At 36.5% G+C, this 22,181-nt stretch overlaps 1 protein-coding gene across 3 annotated transcripts; it reads left to right on the top strand.

The window, feature by feature from the left end:
* The first annotated feature begins 1,254 nt into the window (after positions 1 to 1,254).
* Positions 1,255 to 21,791, top strand: SPDL1 (spindle apparatus coiled-coil protein 1). 3 transcript variants are annotated; one of them, XM_004737636.3, is made up of 12 exons: positions 1,257 to 1,437; positions 5,542 to 5,725; positions 8,153 to 8,329; positions 10,981 to 11,175; positions 11,962 to 12,111; positions 12,210 to 12,308; positions 12,387 to 12,497; positions 14,698 to 14,838; positions 15,264 to 15,367; positions 15,969 to 16,156; positions 18,250 to 18,589; positions 21,372 to 21,791. In XM_004737636.3, exons 2-12 carry the CDS (start codon positions 5,567 to 5,569, stop codon positions 21,517 to 21,519), a joined length of 1,812 nt encoding a protein of 603 aa, XP_004737693.2. In that variant the 5' UTR covers positions 1,257 to 1,437; positions 5,542 to 5,566; the 3' UTR covers positions 21,520 to 21,791. The 3 variants fall into 3 exon arrangements, with proteins under 3 accessions (XP_004737695.3, XP_044931555.1, XP_004737693.2); XM_004737638.3 differs by lacking the exon at positions 21,372 to 21,791 and having other exon boundaries at positions 1,255 to 1,425; positions 18,250 to 19,846; XM_045075620.1 differs by lacking the exon at positions 21,372 to 21,791 and having other exon boundaries at positions 1,255 to 1,437; positions 18,250 to 19,846.
* Positions 21,792 to 22,181: the final 390 nt, after the last annotated feature.

Here is a 22,181-nt window from a genome sequence, read left to right as displayed (position 1 = left end):
TCTGGCCCCGCTCAATCAGAACTAGATCTGCAAAGGAAACTAAGAGAGAAGAGAGGGTATAGCACATCAAGACCTAAACCCAGACTCAGTGAGAGTGATCAACTCTGTCATAATACAAGAGAAGTGAGGATTTTGCAAAATTGAACTCACTGATGATGTTGAGAAGAGCTGTTTTACTGGACTCGTGGGGACCAAAACCTGAAGTGGGAAAAAATGTTAGAATGAAAAGTAAGAAAATAAAGATATCCAGTCTCGTTTTTTTCCCCCAGGAATTTTGTTATCAAGGGAGAATTAATGGGGTGGAAGCTGACTAGAGTTAATTAAGATTGGAATTATTTTTTGAGAGGTCAGTCATTTATTTGCTGATAGGTAAGATCCACCAGGAATGGAAAAAACTGATGATGGAAGAGAGGAGCTATGGTCAAGGGCTCAAGGAGGCAAGAAAGATGGTTTCAAAGCCCAGGACCCATATAAAAGCTACCAGGACTCAGAAGTGCTCAGTAAATGTTGCATGTATTATCTGTGATTGCTTACATTTTCCAATAGTGAACAGGCTTACAAAACATAAACTCGCTATTCAAACACACACACAAAAGCCTGTCCTCTAGCGGTAGACTGCGTTAGTTCCAATTGGAGTTCTACCACTTGGCCATTGTATTTTTCTTCCTCGGGCTGTTTTCCTCCGTAGAAAGGGAGGATTATTAATACTCACGTCATCAGGCTGTGGATTTAACTGAGATAATTCGTGTAAAATTTAGCACTGTAATGGCACATAGTGAAAGCTCAAATGTTAGTGCCATTATAATGATAACTGTCATCCTGTTCTGTAACGGGGACCGTGATACTGTCCTACGATGAGTTTAGACACTGTCACACGGATTCAGATTCCTGGAACCGTGGAAGATACGAGAGAGCACAGCCCCCCCACGCGCGCCAGCCAATCTGCGGGCAGGACGCCAGAGGCTTGCACACCTCAGAACTCCCCACCGCCTCGCCTTCTAGTGACACTCTCTCCAGAAGGTACAGTCCCCAGAAAAACAACAACAACAACCAGAAACAAACGGCACGGCAACTAAAACTAGACATTGGTAAGACACATACAAAATCAAGCCTGAGGAAAGACAACCAGCTACAGAGCCCTAAACCCCGGGCACGCCACATCCTTCTGCGCAGGCGCGGTAGAGGGGGGCGGAGCGATAGCTCGGACGTTCCTCCCCGTTTTTCCCCGGCGCGCGGTTTGCGCGGAACACCTCGCGAGAAGTGTGAGCTGTCGCGGGAACTGCTTTCAAAAAGCCCTGGCGCTTCCCCGAGAGCTAGCTCGGTGAATGGGCGAGCGTCTCTGGTCGTGAGGTGGTATTGCCGTCGCGAACCTGGGCGCTGTGAGCCCTCGTCACGAGCCGCCGGCTGCAGCAGCTGGGGAAAGGGGTGAGGAGAGAGGTAGGGGCCACGGGCCTGGGGGAGGTGCGTGTGGAGAGGAGCGGTGGGAGCGGCCAAGGGATTCTCTCTGGGGAGTGGTGAGAGCAGGCCCTCAGGAAACCTGGGGTCTGGGTCACCGCGGAGGCCCGTAGCCGGAACAGCTTCTTCAGCGGAACCCATAGTTTTTCTCAGCCGGCTTCCGAGCGGGTCCCAATCTTCCGTTGGGCTGCGGACCGCCCCCCGCCCCCACCCCGGTGTTGTGCATCAGTAAGGAAGGCCGGGTCGCCTGCCTTGGGCCCCCGGGTGACAACAAACACCATGTCAGCGCGGTACAGTATGGTAGCCACTAGCCACATGTGGCAGTCGGAGTTGAGAAATGCCGTAAATATAAAATGCACTCTGAATTTCGAAGACTACTCCAAAAGAACAACAGCCCGTTAATAACGGTAAAGAGTACATGTTGAAATGCTAGCGTTTTGGGTGAATGGGGTTGAATAAAACATTACTAAAAAGAATTTCACCTGTATTTACATTTCTTAACATGGCTCCTAGGAAATGAAAAGTCACATATCACAGCTCTCATTCTTTTTCCGCTGGTCAGTGCTGCCCCAGGACAGCTGCGTATCAGATTCCGCTTGTCATCCCGTAGCTGGTTTCGGCTCCCAAACCCTGTCAGTTCGTTGTTACTGTCTTTATCTTACGGATGAGAGCACAAGACCTTAAACTGTCCACGCTCATGCTACCAGTGTGTTGTGGAGTAAGAACTGAGGCAGCCTGAATCCCCGAGCAACCTGTTCTGAATGCTTTGTGCACGCTGTTTCTGAGAGGCTGAACAGAAAAGTGGTTCGGGGCACCAGGCTTTGGAGCTAGACCCTGGTCCTGTCTCAGCCACTTGCTAGCTGGTAACCCCGGGCAAGTTACCTAACCTTTCTGTGCCTCAGTTTGCCTATGTGTAAGTGGTGGAAATGCCTTCTGTCTCATGGGGTTGTTGCATTAGAGAATACCAGCAAAGCACCACGTACAATGTCTGGCATATGTTAAGTATAGTTCTTCAGCCCCACTACCCCTTTGCAGATTGACAGGCTAACGCTTACTCATCCCTTAGACCTTTGCAAAAAAAAAAGTCACTTCCTCAGATCTTTTTTGTCCATACTCCCTCACCCCCACCTCACTTCCCAACTTAGGGCAGAGCCCCCATGTTACAGGCTCCCTCTTGCACTTAAAACACTTCTAAAACTTGACAGTTATTTAATGTAATGCCTTTCCACAAATGGACTGTAAGATTCAATAAGGCAGGGACATTGTCTCGTTCTGGGGTCAGCATTCTGTCCTCAGTAATACCACAGTACCTGAGACATAATAGGAATTCTAGCAAATCTTCTGAAAGAATAAGAGCTGTTGGTTTTTTTTTTTTTTCCCTTTGGTAAATGTTGATGACAATAATGTTTAACTTAGTCCCATCGGGAGGATTAAGTCACTTAATTCATTTGAAGCGCTCTGCCTGGCAAATGGCAAATCCTCAGCAAATATATAATAAACAGTGCAGTAACTAGTGCCTAACCCCATCACCTACAGGCTTTGGAAAGTTCCTTATTTATTTTTAAAGATTTTATCTATTTGAGAGAATGTGAGCAATGGTGGCAGGGGTGGGGGAGCAGAAGGAGAGGGAGAGAGTCTGAAGCAGATGCCTCATTGAGTGAGGAGCCCCACACGGCTCAATCTCACGACCCTGAGATTACGACCTGAGCCAAAACCAAGAGTCAGACCCTTAACTTACTGTGCCATGCAGGCACCCCGGAAAGCTCCTGTATTTTAGAGCAGTAACTGCCAGCCTTCGATAACAGGATACCTTTTTCCCCCTTCTCTCTCTTCTGAAAACATTTTTCTCCTCCTTCATCTTTATTTTTACTTAATGACCTTGCTTCCTAATTTACTGATAAATTGGAGCATTTAGAAGGGCACTTATGCAGACTCCCACCACTAAGCTACCTATTTATCAGTGTCTGTACCCATATACTTTGCTTTCCCTTAGTTTAGATGAAATATTCATGTTCCTGTCCAAAATCAGTCCCTGTATATTAGACCTGACTCTTTTTCTTTTTAGTAGCTCTCCATGCCTTCTATATCATCACTTTTTCTTCTCGCCTGAATTTACCCCATGACATACAAGGATGCTGGTTTTTTCTTAAAATATTGTCTCTTAAAAAAGACGAACTTAATCCTACTTCCCCTTCAGTTACTGCCCCCATTTATTCTGCTTTGCAGCAAAACTGTGTTTCCTGTTTTCCCACCATTTTCTCCAACCCATTTCAGTTGGCTTCTAGGATAACACATACTCTTCATTTTCCTCCTACTTCACTGGTCTTGCCTGAGTATATTTTGCTGCTAATGGCTCAATCCTTGGTCCTCTTCTCTTTAATTATGCTCTTACTCTGGTGACACCAAGGCTCAAGGATTTATGTTAATAACCCCTACGTTTATATTTCCAGCCCAAATCCTACTCATATAGCAAACTGTTACTTGATATATCTCATGTCCAAAACATAAGCCCCTGATTTTCTTTCAAAAAAATTTTTAACTTATAATTTTTGATGCTTCAGCTGATGGCAAATTTGCTCTACTAGTTGCTCAGGCCAGAAGCCTTACAGGCATTTTTGACTTCTCTCTTTTTCATATACCTCATGTTAATTTTTCAGAAAATCATGTTGGCTTTACCTTCAAAGTATTTGTGCAGAATGTGATCAATTTTCCCCACTTCCTATACAATCACCTTTGTGTAAGCAATCACCTTACCTGGTCGTTCTGCTTCCCACTTGCTCCCCTCCAAACTATTCAACATAGCAGTCAAAATGATCCCTTTAAAGTATCAAATCTGTACTTCAGACTTTACAAGGACCCCCAGTTTCACCCAGAGTAGAAGCCAAAGTCCTTTCGATGGCCTGATTTGCCTATTCTGTATTATCTCCCGTGACTTAAACTCTTATCTTGTTCATTCCTTGGATGTCCTTCTACTTTAGTGCTACCCCCCTTCCTCTACTCCTTTTTCTTTCCCGAAATAGATACATAGCTAACTCTCTCATCCTCTACAAGGCTTTTTTTTTTTTTTTCAGAAGTCACTATGAGGGTTTTTCCCTCCCAACACTTATTTTAGATTTCATCCTAGTTGCAATACCCCCCACTTCTTCCAAGTTCTTTTTATCTTGTTCTTTTTTTCTTTTTCTTTTTTTTTTAATCCATATAATTATGATACTATTATGGCTTGTCTTCTCCCATTGGAAGGTCAATTTCATGACAGAGCTTGCCTCTTTCTTTCTTTCTTTCCTTCTTTCTTTCTTTCTTTCTTTCTTTCTTTCCTTGGCTGAAAAGTGGGGAAACAACCTTATTAACAGCCTGTTGCTCTTCGAATGCAAAGCTGAGTTTGTATCTGGCCTGAGATGGACCAATTTGGAAAGGCTGATAAGTAAAGTTGAATTATGTGGAATGTTTCTGTATAAAATGTTTAAGTCCTTGACTGAAGATCTAGGATGAAAGAAATGTTTTTAATTACTCTGAACATGATTCTGTTTTGCATGTCTTCTCATGCATAATGGAAAATAGTAGTGAGCCTATTGTCAGTACAGCAAATTTAATGTGTTCAAGAAGTTAGCACTGTTGTGAAAAATTGTGGACATGATAGTCCTTGCCTTACAAACCTTATTCAAAGCTGCCTTTTTATATTTTAAGTAGCAGTGATGTTACTGTAAATTCTTGATTTCTTTCATTGTGCTCTTAATTGATTACCTATTATGGTGATATAAATATGAGACCTACCCTACCTCAGCTTTTAAGGAAGCTTAGCACACAAGTGAACAATTTCCTGATAACTGCATTTCTTAGGAACAAAGTTAAATGTGTCCGATATTTTTTGTTTGATTTAGTCTCAAATCAGGTAAAAGAATTTTCAGACCTTACTTTTAGAATAAGAATGCAAATTAGACTACTTAAAGGCAGTAATGCAATCTTCAGTGCTGTGTTGTTTATATGGCAGTAGTATTGGGGGGAAAGATATATTTATCTTTTACTATTGTTATCATTGTACAGATTATTTTGTTTAAGCTTAAGTACTTTCATTTCCTATATTTACAGTAGACTAAAAACGAAAAAAAAAAATATGGAGGCAGATATAATTGCAGATCTTCGATGCAAGCTCAAAGAGGTCGAAGAAGAGCGACTTAAAGCTGCACAGTATGGCTTACAACTAGTGGAGAGCCAAAATGAGTTGCAGAATCAGTTGGATAAATGTCGTAATGAAATGATGACCATGACTGAGGTAGGACCGTGGACTCTGTTTACAAAGTAGTGCTTAAGCTGTAGAACATTTGTATTGTCTAGCAATTATTATTATTGTTATTATTAGATTTATTCCTTTTTGAAGATTGTAGCTCTAGTTGCTGTTCACACCTATCTCTCAAAAAGGGTACTGAAGTGAATGAACTGATAGTGTTTCTGACCATGTATGTTCTGAATTTGAAAAATCTGGTTACTGTTTTCTTTAGCACATACTGGATTTTAGGTTTGTTTTGTCTGCACTCTTTCTTGGTGACCTCATTTGTTTCCAAGCTTTAGGTAACATCTAAATGCCTTATGACACAACACCAAGTCCTTAGTTTACTCCTAAAGTCTGGACTTGTGTATTCAATTGCCTACTAATGGACATCTCAAGCATAACATAAACAGAAAAGTTGACTCCCTGCCAGCTAATGACATTCTCTTACAATTTAGTTTACTGAGTAAATGTATAATAACTTGAGCCAAATTTAAGGGAATTTTACTCTGTATCCATGTGGCCCTTATTTCTCATGTTTAATCCATCAACAAACTCTAAGAACCTGACCTATAAAACATCCATCTGTGCTATTGCCACTCTAATTCAGACCACCGTCATCTGTCCTGTAAATTGCTACTGTTGCCTTCTAACCAGGTTGCCTGCTTCCTTCATTGCCTTTCACACTGTTCATTCTTCACACAGCAGCCACATGGCCATTGAAAAATAAATGAAAGAGGTGCCTGGGTGGCTCAGTGGGTTAAAGCCTCTGCCTTCGGCTCAGAAGCCTCTGCCTTCATGATCCCAAGGTCCTGGGATCAAGCCCCTCGTCGGGCTCTCTGCTCAGTGGGAAGCCTCCTTGTCTTCCTCTCTGCCTGCTTGTGATCTCTGTCTGTCAAATAAATAAATAAAATCTTAAAAAAAAAAAAAGAAAAAGTAAAAGTAAAAGAAATGAAAGATCCTGTAACAGTCCTGCTAAAAACACAACTATGGCTTACGATTGTATTAACAATATTCAAACCCCTTACTTGGGTTTGCAGATTCCTATGTGATCTGACCCATGCCAACCTTTTGACCTTATTTTAAACTACTTTCCCTTGTGCTTAGCTATATTGCCTTCATCTGCATTGCCCATCCCCTTACTGTCTTGGATTGAGTCCTCATCCTTTAGGTGTCTGTTAAATATCACTTCAGCTGAGAGGCCTTCCCTGAGTGTTCTGTAAATTTGCTATCATTCACTGATTCACCTAATTAACTCTGAATTATAAGCTCCATGAGAGAGGGAATTTTGTCTCTCTTGTTCACTTTTATATATGTAAAATCTGGTACACATTTATTGAAAGAATGAATCTGTTTTATGTAGTAAATGCTCAATAATATGTTTAAACTTTGATCTCAAAATTTAAGTACAGTAAAAAAAAAACTGCATTTCTTGGTTTTCCTTCTTATTTAATCTAGGTTTTTTTTGTTGTTGTTGTCTTACTTTTAAATACTAGTTAAATGATTTTTGAACTAATGCTTTTTTTAATCTTTAAAATTCCCTGTCAAAGGGGCACCTGGGTGGTTCAGTTGATTAAGTGTCTGCCTTGGACTCAGGTCGTGATCTCAGGGTCCTGGGATTGAGTCACACGTCGGGCTCCTTGTTTAGCAGGGAGTCTGCTTCTCCCTCTCCCTCTGCTCCTCCTCCCTGTTTGTCCTTCCCAAAAGCAAAAGCAAAAGCCTTCTTAAATCTTCCTTTTGTCTCGGGGCGCCTGGGTGGCTCAGTGGGTTAAGCCGCTGCCTTCGGCTCTGGTCATGATCTCAGGGTCCTGGGATCGAGTCCCAAATCGGGCTCTCTGCTCAGCAGGGAGCCTGCTTCCCTCTCTCTCTCTCTGCCTGCCTCTCCATCTACTTGTGATCTCTCTCTGTCAAATAAATAAATAAAATCTTAGAAAAAAAAATCTTCCTTTTGTCTCAACACTGTATTCGTCTGAGTAGTCATTTGTAAACATTTCTCAAATGACTACATTCTGGAAGTAAGGGATAATTTAGTATTTCACTTTGTGCCTTATCCACTATTTTATTTTCGGAGCCATAAATATCATTATCAAACCAAATAATTCTCACTGGGAAAACTGAAATGCTATTAAGTGTTTTTTGTTTTTGTTTTTTTCACTAGCAAAGATTACTTGAGATGTTGATGTGCCACGGAACACCTTACTTCCTTGACATGGCATAGAAATAATTACCACATCAGTAGCATGGACTAAAACCCTCTGGGCTTTTCTTAAGACTGATTAGCTACAGAGTTACTTCAGGTCTAACCTGTGGTTTTTACTTAGAAAGCAGCAAATACGTGAAATAAGAATGAAACAGTTGAAGGTGAGAACTGTTTATATGTGATGGCTTTAAGTTATTTTTATGTAATCGAATTATAATTGAATCTGTTTTCAGAATTATGAACAAGAAAAATATACTCTTCAGAGAGAAGTTGAGCTTAAGAGTCGAATGTTAGAAAGTTTGAGCTCTGAATGTGAAGCTATTAAACAACAACAAAAAACACACCTGGAGCAACTGAAGGAACAACTGAGCAGAAGCCATGGACAAGAAGTAAATGAACTAAAAAATAAGGTTTGAATATCTATGTATATCAAAACAAAAATGTTTCATGCTTAAGGAGTTAGGAATATGTAAATTTTAGGTGATGAAGATTTTCTTAATGCCATCTGTGCAACATAGCTGAGATCAAGGCTCCATCATTAGAATATTATGAGTGGGAACAATGAGAAACAAGAGTTTTCCCAAGGGAATTGTAGTAATAACATTCTACTAATTAAATACAATTATTTAATTTCAGTAACTGGATATTTGTTATGGAATTTTAGTTTAGTGAAAAGCATGATCTTCTTGCTTGTAGTGCATAGTATAACAATTCCCTTTCAGAAAGACCTGTCCCCTAGCTTTCACTGAAAGAGGTAATCTTTTGTAATCTTACCAAAGAAACCAACAGTTTATTGTAAGTTAATGAACATTAGAATAATCAAACTTTCTTGCTTGGTTATTGAAGATAAGCTAATGACATATGATCTGCCTCTTAGAACTCAGTAAGGAAGGTATCATTATTGTCTGTGGATAATAGGTGAGAAAACCAATGTGTAAACAGATTAAACAAATTGGACAAAAATTGCAGAAATCAGTCAAGATTTGGACTAAAGCTACCTGATTCCAAAGCCAATGTCACTATACTTAGACTAATGACATGTTACACTGGCTTCATTTCACATATTAAAAACAAGTTGTCCATTCTTTTTGGTTACCTCCAACTATCCATTTCCTTCAGGTTACATCAAAGGAATCTGGAACTTTATTATGCTCTTCTTTGTATACAGTCCATACTTTCCAAATTCTTCTCTACAAAACCTTACCCGACTTTCGGCTTCCTAATTTTCTATGTTTTGTGTAGCATCTTTTAAAATTTTTCCATATCTGTACCACCTATACTGTTAATTAATTTCTTTATGTCTTTCTTTTTTTTTTTCCAAATTGGAACTTTTTTTTTTTTTACAGACAGAGATCACAAATAGGCAGAGAGGCAGGCAGAGAGAGAGAGAGAGAGAGGAGGAAGCAGGCTCTCTGCTGAGCAGAGAGCCCAATGCGGTACTCGATCCCCGGACCCTGAGATCATGACCTGAGCCAAAGGCAGCGGCTTAACCCACTGAGCCACCCAGGCGCCCCTAATTAATTTCTTTAAATTGACTCTCTTTTTAAATGTTTATTCATTTTAAGTAAGGAGATCAATGAAATTATATATTTGAGTTGGTTGTATTTTTTTTCTAAATTGTAGTCAGATGAACATAGCTATCAAAATGCACTTTCATGTAATACTTAGAATCATCTTACATTCGTACTGACAAACAGTAATCCACCTTGTCTGGAACTAATCTGAGTTGGGACACCAATGACTGATAATGATACCTTTCCCCCGCCCCTGTCATTATATTTTCATTTTAGCAGTGGCTTTCATTACTTAAACAGAAAAAAAGTAATGTAGGAAATAGTCACAATCTGCAGCAAGGCCATTTATATAAGAATGGCTTTTTGGATGTTCTCAAATCACTTCTTCCAAAATTTTGGAGTTATAGTTGATATCTTTTACTTACTTTCTTTCGAGAGAGAGAGAGTGAGCGAGCAAAAGATGAGTACAAGTAGGGTTTAGGGGCAGAGGGAAGGGGAGAAGCAGACTCTCCCACTGAGCAGGGAGTTTGACCTGGGGCTCAGTCCCTGGGACCCTGGTATCATGACCTGTGCTGAAGTCAGATGCTTAACTGACTGAGTCACCCAGATGCCCCTTGCTTATTTCTCACAATTACTCCATCAGCTGGTTTTAAGAATTTGATCTACAGAGGATCCATCTTTGCTGCTATCATTCTAGTCCAGATTACCATCCTCTCTCCCTTAGACTATTTTAGACCTCTATTGAGGTAGGCTGCTTCCATCATTGCTCTTTATACTATTCACTCTTCACATTGAAGCCAAAGTGGCCAAGAGTCCACAGACATACTTTGATTACTTGTATGGACTATTTGTATGTTTGTAGGTCAGTGCATATCACTGTTTTAAGATGCTTAGCCTTGGCCAAATAGGAAGACTTAATAGTCTCATCATGCAGTAAATTTAGGTTAGCCAGTGATGTTTTTCAGAAGAATAGCCACATTTCAACATAGATTGTTCAGCTGAAAAAATTTTTTTTCACCTCATGAAAATAGAAAAGGGAAAACAAGTCAAGAGGCTCTTATTTTTTAAATAGAAAGCAGATATCAGGATATAGAACATTGATACCTAATTGAAGATAATTCTGTATAGGTGATCATTATAACCCTGGAAATCAAGCAGAAGTTTTTTATAGATAACAGAAATTGTTTAATGAATGCTATGTGTGGTGCTGAATGTTTTACCCCCACCCTACATCTTAGTTGAAAGCCACACAATAACCCAGTATTTGTACAATCATTAACAGTTTTTACCTAAGAGGAATGAAACAGGCTAAATCTAGGCTTGACCTTAAAACTTCATCCTTCTGCTGTTTGTTCCCTTTAAACTTTATATTTTTAGTTTTCTAAGAGAGAACTGTATGAAAGTGTAATTAGTTTGTTCATCTTGACTGTCTTATAAAATAGTTATTCTGCAGTTACCAGAGTAATTTATACTACAACTGTATATTCTGATGACCTTCAATTACCTTTTGATTTTTTAAGATTGTGAATTTTTCTTTTTTACTTTAGTTAGAAAAACTGAAAGCTGAATTAGATGAAGCTAGGCTTAGTGAAAAGCAATTGAAGCACAAAGTAGATCATCAGAAAGAACTCCTTTCATGTAAGTCAGAGGAAATGCGAATAATATCTGAGCGTGTACATGAAAGCATGTCTTCAGAGATGCTAGCTCTTCAAATTGAACTGACTGAAATGGAAAGTATGAAGGTAATTTTTATGGCATGTATGTTCTTTGGTTGTTTTTTTTTTTCTTTTTTTCCTTGTGTATTTTTTTTACATGTTTTTGTTATAATCCTTAGGTAATTTTAAGGCTGAAATATATTTTTTTAAGATTTTATTTATTTATTTCACAAATAGAGATCACAAGTCAGACAGAGATCACAAGTAGGCAGAGAGGGAGGCGGAGCGGGGAAGCAGGATGTGGGCTCCCAGGACCCTGGGATCATGACCTGAGCCAAAGGCAGAGGCTTTAACCTACTGAGTCACCCAGGTGCCCCAGGGCTGAAATATTTTTTATCTTAACTTTGATGCTACTAATTAAAAACTACTTTGTAGAGTTTTTAGGTGGATTATTCATTCATGGTAAAGCTTTAGATTATATGGTTATGTAAAGCAGATTACCTTTAGATTAATGAAACCTTTGGAAGAACTTAGAGTCATTAACTTTGATCCTAGTTTGTGTCATAAAAGCCCTATATAAAATATTGGTTTCACGGAAATTGATATGCATATGAATGTAGATTTTTTTCATTGCTGGCTGAGATTATTTAAAAATCAAAGGCTTAAATTTATAGAAAAGAAAGATAGCCTTTCATATGGCTCCCTGCTGAAAAATTTTAGTAATTATTATTCTTTTATTATGTATCTTAGAACTGCTGACTAACTCTTTAGTTTTAGTTTTGGGCGTGAGCAACTTCTGATAGATAAACTGAGCAGCTGTTAAATGAAAGACTATTCAGGATGATTTCCTCTTTTTCAATTCCTGTTGAATAGACCGCCCTCAAAGAAGAAGTGAATGAACTACAATATAGACAAGAACAACTAGAACTTCTTAGTACTAATTTAATGCGCCAGGTAGACCGACTTAAAGAAGAAAAAGAGGAGCGAGAGAAAGAAGCAGTTTCTTACTATAATGCTTTAGAGGTACTATGATTAGAGTCACATTATCTTTTCCAATAATAATAAGTTGTTTTCTTGCTAATCTAACCTCTATTAGCTAAATTGTTTCCTTTCAAATTTAGAAAGCTCGTGTAGCAAATCAAGATCTTCAGGTGCAATTAGACCAGGCACTCCAGCAAGCCTTGGACCCCAATAGTAAGGGCAACTCTTTGTTTGCAGAGGTACGTAACAAATACCCCATTGATTAAATTAGCATTTCACTGAATACAACAGTAATGAAGCATGTTAATATTTTCTAGGTGGAAGATCGAAGGGCAGCAATGGAACGTCAGTTTATCAGTATGAAAGTCAAGTATCAGTCACTAAAGAAGCAAAATGCATTTAACAGAGAACAGATGCAAAGAATGAAGGTATAATGTTATCACCATTGAAGGTCTGTTAAACCAACTTTGTATCTGCATTACGTGTACAGATATATCAAAGAAAGCATCTTTTCCTTCAAAGAGTGTACTTCATTATTTCTAGAACTGCATTATTTTAGAAAAAATATCTTTAGATTGACTAAATGTTCTATTATATCAATTTCAAAAAATGAATCCTTTAGTAGGTGTTTAGTAGTACAGTTAGCATCTGTTGATTGATTTTTTTAATGGTTACTCAATAGCTTTGTGATTGATTTCTTTTTTAATGGTTACTCAATTTCTTTCCCAGAAATATACAAATCTCTGTGTAGCAGAGAAAAATTTCACAAGTTTTCATTTCCAGCTGTTGGCCTGGCATTTCTTAGCACAGGCCTAAGATTCCTACTTCAATGAAAACTAGTTCTCTCACATTCTGCAGTTCTCCTGCAAAGGCTTATTATAGAGTGAGATTTGGATACCTTTTTCTTGCAGTTCCTCAAGACAAGCGTATAGGCCCATTTAATTTAAAAAAAAAATTTTAATTTAAATTCAGTTTAATTAACATATATTGTATTATTAATTTCAGAGATAGAATTCAGTGATTCATTAGTTACATGTAACACCCAGTGCTCATTTCTTCAAACACCCTTTTTAATGCCCATCACCCGATTACCCCATCCCCACCCATCACCCCTCCAGCAACTCTCAGTAGGCCCCTTTAATTTTAAGGGTTTTTTTGGTCATTATTTAAGTCAAACAGGCAGTAACAGAAAAACATGCAAAAGTTGGAAAGATTGTAGTATTGTACCGTCTTTTAGAATCCCGATCCCTGAACTGTTACGCCTAACTGGTAACTAGAAGTCTAGAAGGCTTTCTGCCTTTTATTCAGGGTGGTGAGATTTAAAAATAGGAAAAATTAGTAATGAAACTTTGGTATTAGATCAACCTGGGATTGAATTATAGTTCTGTCACTTGCTAGCTGTGTGACCTTGTCCAAGCATTTTTACTTTTCAGTATATCATCAGTCACCCTGTATATGAAGTAGATATGATAGAACCTGCTTCTTAAATTGTCCTGGAATTAAATGAAAGCATAGTAAAATGCTTATATAGTACTTGGCATATAAGGAAGTGCGAATTTAACAAACAGCTATAGTTTTTAAGGATTTCGACAGTACTGCCTGGTTTACCAAGATTCCCCTATCCAGGAATGATTTTTTTGTAAATTTTCTCATATTTGCTTTTTGCTTTCTTTCAGTATGTGTGTGTATAGAGTAATATATACATATGACATGTTTTCAGTATAATTACTATTATTAATCTCCCAATGTTCCCATGATATTCCAAGTTATCTTTAGAAGCAAGTAGATACGAATCTTCTTAGACTCCAGTCTGAAGCAGGAACAAAAAGCAGGTCCTTAAGAATGTTAAAAGTCATCTTTCTATCTTCATAACCACAACTGCAACTGTATTATCATTGCTTGCTTTACTCAAAACTAAACTATTGGCAATTTTTAGAACTCTGGAAATTTCTAAAAGCAGAAAGAAATGGTAATTTTAGATTCCAGTAAATTTCCCTTCAGTAGGTATGTAACTCCAGGTTTGGTGGATTCATAATTAGGTAAGTTGATTACTGTTATTAAAACATAAATGTATTTATATTTTTATTGAAGATTCCCTTGATATCCTTTGATATCTCTTACCTTTGTTTTCCATCCTTGTCATTTGTAAATCTCGCCATTATAAATGTGAATAGCGTAATAATTTCTTCCACTTAATACTATTGAAGTTAATCAAAATTTTTGAGAAACCCCATTGGAACCTTAATGACAGTGCATATGATGATTAAAGTATAGCATTACAGTGTTTGGACAGGTTTATTTACCAATTAAAGTGATGCTTCTGGATCATAGCCATTTAGTTCAATTTTATGTTTCACAGAAGTACAAATAATTGTTACAGTTGTCATGTATTACTCATAAGTACTCAAATAGTACTCAAGAGTTATATCTATAACTAAACTTCTTGATATAAATATTTTCAAATTATTAAATTATTGAAGTAGACATAGTTAGTTTAGTTTCCAAACTGAATTCAAGGTTATATAGTACAGAATGTGCATTGTACCAAAATACAGTCATCAGAATCTTCCTTTCCTCCACTCAGTTCTCTGTGGGGTGTTGGGTGGTAATTTTTTTTTTTTTTTCTAGTTACAAATCGCCACATTGCTGCAAATGAAAGGGTCTCAAACTGAATTTGAGCAGCAGGAACGGTTGCTTGCTATGCTAGAGCAGAAGAATGGTGAAATTAAACACCTCTTAGGTGAAATTAGAAATCTGGAGAAATTTAAGGTACATGTAACCCCTTCAATAATGCAGCCAGATTTGGTTTGAATATCTTAAATCAATTTACTCTTGAACAACATGGGGGTTGGGGATGCCCAACCCTGTGCAGTCAAAAATCTATATAACTTTTGACTCCCCAGAACCTAATGAGTAGCTTGCTCTTTACTGGAAGCTTTACTGATAACAGGAACAGGTGATTGACAGATATTTTGTATGTTATACATATTAAATACTGTATTCTTAAAGTAAGTTAGAGAAAGTAAAATACCATTAAGAAAATTATAAGAAGAGAAAATACATTTATAGTACTCTACTGTGAAAAATTCTTGTATGAGTGGACCTGTGCCATTCAAACCTGTATTATTCAAGGACACCTGGATTAACGTAATTTGTTATTTATGTTAAGTAATAAGAATTCTTATTTTCTGTAGAGCTTATATGAAAGTACGGAATCTAAGCTTTCTGCCAACTCTGGAGCTCCGGAAGATAACACCTATTACACAGATTTACTTCAGATGAAGCTTGACAACTTAAAGTAAGTGTTGGGAGCTTAGAAAGATGGACATTCTCTTGACGTACTTTTAATAAGTAGTGTTAGTGACTACAGATTTTTGTTTTCAAATTGCCAAAAGAAATTCCAGGAAAAAAAAGCATCAAAAATACCTTTGTATAGCAAATAAGATGTAGTCAAGATATAATTAGTGCTGGTTATTGAAGAAAAAAATACTTTCAATGAATAATTAAATATTTTATTTTCCCATGTTTAGCATTTTAGATTGGTAAGAGAAAAGAACTTTGACATAGAAAATGTTCTTATAATCTAAATTTTTCAGGAACAAATATCATCTAATGTGAAATTTGAAATTATTTACACATGCATTACTGTGGAAAGAATATTTTTCTCTTTTCCTTTGAAGGATGTATGACATTTTTTATTTGAAATTGCTGTTGTTAAAGCTTATTTTGTTTATTGTCTCTTTGTTATTTAAAACCCAAAATGTGTGTTTAGCTAAGAATTCAAATATCTAATAAAAGATTTGCACTAACAATATATGTTTTACATATGTGTATAAAACACTTATATATGTTATGTGTTATTTTAATATTCTTTGGTTCTCCTTTTTTTATTTATATAGCAAAGAAAATGAAAGCACTAAAGGTGAATTGTCCATACAACGAATGAAAGCATTATTTGAGAGCCAACGGGCTTTAGATATTGAGAGAAAACTTTTTGCAAATGAAAGATGCCTCCAGGTCTCCCAAAGTGAAAATATGAAACTGAGAGCTAAACTAGATGAGCTAAAACTGAAGTATGAACCTGAAGGTATGTATGTCTCATATATTTTGTCTTTTAAATTACGAGAAACTCTGAGAAATCATATCAGGTTTTTTTTTTTCTTACTACAGCTTTATGCAAATCCCATTACAAACTAATTTGTGGTTATGTATCTCAATCTAATAAAACAAATTTGCTGCTATAAAATGTGTAAGAAAATTCAAAGAAAACTAAGTACTGGGTATGAATGAATATAATAGATATGCCGTTGGATATCTGTGTATTAGAACCTTGATAAGGTTTGAAAACTTAGAGGCTTTTCCATTTGCAATTACAATCAGAGAGTTTGATTTTGTTGAAGCAACTGATGTTTGGGAGCTGTATTAGTTAATATTGTTTATAGAAAACCTAAAATTGTGGAGACTTAAACAAGATAGGTATTAAGTCCTCTTGTTACATAAGTCTGAAAGAGACATTCTGGGACTGGTCAGAGTGTCACAATCTAGGCTTCATTTGCATTGTTCATCAGCATAATCCTTGAGCAAAACTGAGTCATGTGGCCTCACCTATAAGAAAAGCTGAGAAAGGTAGTCTTGATTCTCAGGAGCCATGTTCCTAACTACATCTTGGGATTTTCTTTTTTTTTAAGTGTAATGGGCATCTAATATTCTGTTAGTTTCAGGTTTATATCATAATGATTCAATATTTATACATTACCAAATGACCCCCCATGATAAGTCTAGTTTCCATCTGTCACCATACAAAGTTATTACAGTATTACTGATTACACTTTTGGGGACTCTATTATTGAGGAAGACTAGTAGGACAAATATTAGGGGACGATTAGCAAATCTAATCAGTAAGCTAGAAAATAGCATTACCATGTGGGCTCTGCATGTTATACACTAAAAAGAGTGATTTTACTGTTTGTAAATTTAAAAAAGATGAAAGGCCAAAAGTAAAAAAACCTAAGAATGCAATGGTTCTTAGACCCAAAAAAGGTGTTATTACGTGTTTTAGGTTATAAATTTTCAGCCAGTTTTTGCCCCTACGCTGTTCATATTCCTAAGACTGTCTTCATTGTCTCACTGACTCGAGGGATTCTTAACAGTAGTGGGGAGGTTGTCAGCAATAGTGAGTTTTTTTTATAGTTTGAAAAGCCTTCTTTTTCATCCTTTTTCTCTTCCCTGATTCTAATAGGCTTTCCTAATTAAGAATAATACGAATTTCAAGTCTGCTGAACTAAGCACAGCAAAGAGACAAAAGGAAGTATAGTTAATCTAGTTGATGTGGGGTGCAGTACAAGAGAAAGGGAAAATAATGATTTAACCCCATGTCCAACTATGGTTTCTCCAACTTTACTAACTTTTCTGATTTTGAATATTGATTTTGATTTTGAAAGTGAAAGACGCATTGGTGGGGGATAGGGGAAAAGTATTAGAGCAATTTAGTGACTGAAAATAGACCTTCATGGGGATGGAATGATATTATGTTACGCAGTAGGGGGCAGAAGGCTATTGCCATAGTCTGCAGTGAGACATACTATGGTTTGAACTTGGGAAGTATCCATAGTAGAAGTACTAAGATCTTGAATATATTTTGTGGGTGGGGCTAATAGGCACAAGTTGCCATAGAGAATTTGACTTGTTCTTTGCATGTAATCATTACAACAAACAATATTAAGTGGAGTGGATGTTTTTAATCCCCATTTGACAGATTAAAAAAAAATAAAGCTCAAGAGGTTAAGTACTTCCCCAAAGTCATCCAGCTGCAGAGTGCTGGTATGGGAATTGTACCTGGATTCCTTGACTCTCAGCCACTGTATCCTTTGTTACCTCCACACTGAAGTTTTACAAAGCCCCATATAACTTTTATCACAGTATCAGAACATAGAAGTTTTCATTGCGAGAACTAAATCTTTTGATTTCCCAGGGAAAAATTTATAGCCAGATAACCTTTTAAAAGTATAGTTAGTGAAGTCCATGAAAAAAGAAAGGATAAAAGATTTCAACAAGGAAATAAGTGTGTTTCAAAAGAATGAGAAATAGGAAAGGAAAAAGCTATAAGTAGTTCTCTTATGTTTACTGTGTCTTTGTTTTGACTTATTGACTGAATATATTTCTAATGGTTTTTGTTCTCAGAGAAAATTGAAGTGCCTGTACCCAAAAAGAGGCGGGAAGTCCTGCCTGTGGATATAATCACCCCTAACAACGTATGTACCAAAAGTGCTGTTGGGGAAGAAGTTTATAAATTACCACCTCAGAAAGAGGAGGTCCAGTGCTGTCCCAGCATTTCTGAAGTTAACTTGCAGTTAGAAAAGACAGTTTCTATAAATACACCAGGAATCAATCTCTCTCCTCACAAAAGTCTGCCCATGGACATTCAGCCAAAGAAGGAAAAGAAATGTGTGAAACTTATAGGAGTTTCAGCTGACTCTGAAGCCTTAAGTGAAAGAAGTGGAAACACCCCAAATTCTCCCAGGTCAGTGTTCTCTTTTCTTCAGGGCAACCAGCAGGCGCCTCCATCTCTTCTCTATCGCTGCATGAACTGTGCTATCTGTGTCTTTATCTATTTTCTTAGTATTGCATGTAGTATAATTCCACAGTTTCATGTGCCTACCTTCAACTTTTCTAAAACCTTAAGAAAAACTAAAATGATTACAAAGGGAAAGGATACCTGAACAAAGGAATTACTTTCAAAAGTTACACTTTGCTCTTTCATGAAACAAAAATATCACAGTCTAGTACATCTCTGAATGTTTGTTGGTTTGAATAAATGAACAGTTATTTTTTTTTCCCTAGTTCAAGAATGGCCATGAAAGAAAAATTATCTTACCTCTTTAAAGGGCTTTCTAGTAGTCTAAGAAATTGCAGCTTTTTTGATAACTGTTAGGTGAATTTTTTTTATGGCTTTTGAAAATGTTTCTCCTAAGTCTTTAAGAATGAGCTTTGATTTTAATATTTTTAAATATCAAAGGTAATTAATTTTCATTTTATATCAAAACTTCAAAGCCTCTCATTTCTACATATTTGAGTTTGTGACTAAAAGAGAAAGTGTCAGACATATATGTATATAGGACTTAAAATTTTAAGAATCTTATCTTTAAGAAAATAATAGAGATAAGAGAAAGTGAGTGGAAGAGAAAGGTAGGTAACAATGGCCAAGGGTAGGGGTGGAATAAGGCACAAGCCCAGGTCTTCACAAGCAGGACCAAGGGTAGGGCAAGAGAAATGAAGAAAATGGAGAAGGTAATAAAAAGATGATAAAGGATGTCTGTATGCAGTGGAATAATAGATGCATTTAAAACAAATATCTTCAGATTTAAAAAATTAAGAATATTGATGTGGAAAGAGCTTGGATTGTTGGCTTATGAAAGGAAATCTTTAAGGTGCTGCTAGGGCTACATGAGTTGTAGATGGGAGGGTACAGAATAAGACATGTTACTAGTGTGCATTTGAATTAATATTGTCAGGCATAGCTCACCTTTTTAAAGGGGCTGTTTTATATGTTTTATCTGATTTTTTTTTTAATTAAAAGTCTTCAGTGCTATTAAATGTGGTGCTCTATAGTGAAAGGCCCTCAACAACATGAGCTGCTATTACTATTAAGAGAAGTACAGTTGAGGGCACTTGGGTGGCTCGTTGGTTAAGCGACTGCCTTGGGCTCAGATGATGATCCTAGAGCCTGGGGTGGAGTGCTCCATCTGGCTCCCAGCTCCATGGGGAGTCTGCTTCTCCTTCTGACCTTCTCCCCACTCATGCTTTACTATCTCTCTCTCAAATAAATAAAGAAAATCTTAAAAACAAAAAACCATACAGTTGACCCTTGACCAACACAGGTTTGAACTGTGCAGGTCCACTTATATGTGGACTTTTTTCACTAAATACATTGTTGTAAATTTAGTTTCCTTATGATTTTCTCTTATAATGTTTTCTTTTCTCTAGCCTTACTGTAAGAACACAGTGTGTAATATATATACAAAATATGTGTTAATTGATTGTTTATGTTATGGGTAAGGCTTCCAGTCAGCAGTAGGCTATCCGTAGTTAAGTTTGGAGGAGTCAAAAGTTACATAAGGATTTTTGACTGTACAAAGGCCAGTTCCCCTAACCCCTTCACATTCAAGGGTGAACTGTAATTTATTACTTCATTCCTTGAATTTTTATATAATAACATTGTAAGTCTCATAAAATTAAAGTTTAATATTCTTGAGGAAAAAATACCTTGAAATGAATTTTATCTCTCTGTCTCTCTCTCATACACACACACACACACACACACACAGAGTTCCAAGTAGTTCTGAAATGAATTCAGTAGGTTATGCTCGTATATATGTGATTCATTGTGGAAGTGTGCTTGACCATTGTATATTTCTGGAGGCAAAGTTCCAGAATTGAACAGTGCGGACCTTGCTATCTGTGTTGTCTTCATTTCTTTTTTCTGCCTTTTTTTTTTTGCTTGATAAAAGTTACTTAAATGTATTTAGCTACTTGTTTGACTCAAATTAAGTAACATGTTGGAATTTTGTCTGGCAAATTAAACAAAAACAAATAAAATACCACAAAACATTTGTTTTTGTGTATGTGTGAGTCCATCTGCTACCTTAAGACGTTTCCAACCTTTTGTTCTCTGCATGATTAACTTAGATGCGCAATCCTATGATATTGTAACAGTAAATACAGGTTTACTGGGGACTACACTACTGCATGCTTTATAGATTTAATTGATGCTCTTGCTATAAAATCTTTATAAACCTTTTAAAATATTTCTCCACTGTTTATTTTTTCTTAAGTTAATATTCTGCTAGTTGAAATTCAGTTTAAGTTTTGGTTTTTGTTTTTTGAGGCAAATTGGTATGTATTCATGCAACCCAGGTTACTATGTTATTTTTATCTTGTGTTTGCCTTTTGTATGCCATATTAACATTAAAATTGTGCTCTAGCATTTAAATTTTTTTATTAGGTGTATTATCACAATTGACATTCCATTATATTTTAGAATTCTTGAATTTAGGCTTTGCTATGACTTTTATCAACCTTAAAAATATCTTTTTAGGTATTTAAAAAATTAAGTCTGTTGATATAAAAAAGTTTTTAGAGAGGCAGTGATTTATTTCTTAATGGTATTGGGGTCAACTATAATTTTTTCCTCATATACATAAAAAAATTGATCATGTCTCATTCGAGGTTCATTATATGAGAGGTTTGTTTCTTAAATTTTTTAACTGCATTTAAATTCAGAGTGGATGCTTTAATGCCTGTAGGTTAGCTGCTGAATCAAGGCTTCAAACAGAAGTTAAAGAAGGGAAAGAAACTGCAAGCAAATTGGAAAAGGAAACTTGTAAGAAATCACACCCTATTTTATACGTGTCTTCCAAATCAACTCCAGAGACCCAGTGCCCTCAGCAGTAAGGACTTTTCTTTAATGAGAGTAAGGTACCACTTGCCCCAAAAAGTTGATTTGGAGCTTAGTTAAGATTGTCTTTATCTGAAATATACAACATTGTAGATTAGTTCTTTCAACCTGCTGTGCCAAGACCTGGCCTTTTCATGTTCCTTTGATCAAATGTTCAAAATTTGGTTGTGATTCCAACCAGAAGAGTTCCTTAAATGATGACTCTTCATGGAGCTTCTATGAATTACAGTAAATAAACTAATAATTAAAGGAAAGTGTTATAAATCTATTTGTTGTATTGTATATGGATTTTTAAGTGTTATTAATGCATACCTTCAAAGTCACATATTTGAAAAGAGAATACAAAATTAACTATTATATTTTCCTATGTACTTTTTAATGAACTTAGTTTTTCACTATATTATGAAAACAGAAAACTTGTTTTAAAAATATATATTATAACTGAGATTTGTCAGTGTTTTAATTAGCTATGTCCATCTTTGTGTCCATGTACATGATTTAAATTTTATGTCTCACGTATATGAAAAATATAATTTTGAAATTTAAAATAAAACTGAAAAAATTTATCCCCTTTTAAAATTTTTTTACTCTGTATAGATAACACATTGTTATCAAAAGGGGATAAGAGAAATAAAGTAAAACTTGATGAATTCTTAAT

Source organism: Mustela putorius, unplaced genomic scaffold (genome assembly GCF_011764305.1).
Source record: "Mustela putorius furo isolate JIRA1106 unplaced genomic scaffold, ASM1176430v1.1 tig00000145_pilon_pilon_pilon, whole genome shotgun sequence".
Classification (NCBI taxonomy): Eukaryota; Metazoa; Chordata; class Mammalia; order Carnivora; family Mustelidae; genus Mustela; species Mustela putorius.
The sequence above is the reverse complement of the archived record's forward strand: the minus strand, read 5'-3'. Positions and strand labels throughout refer to the sequence as shown.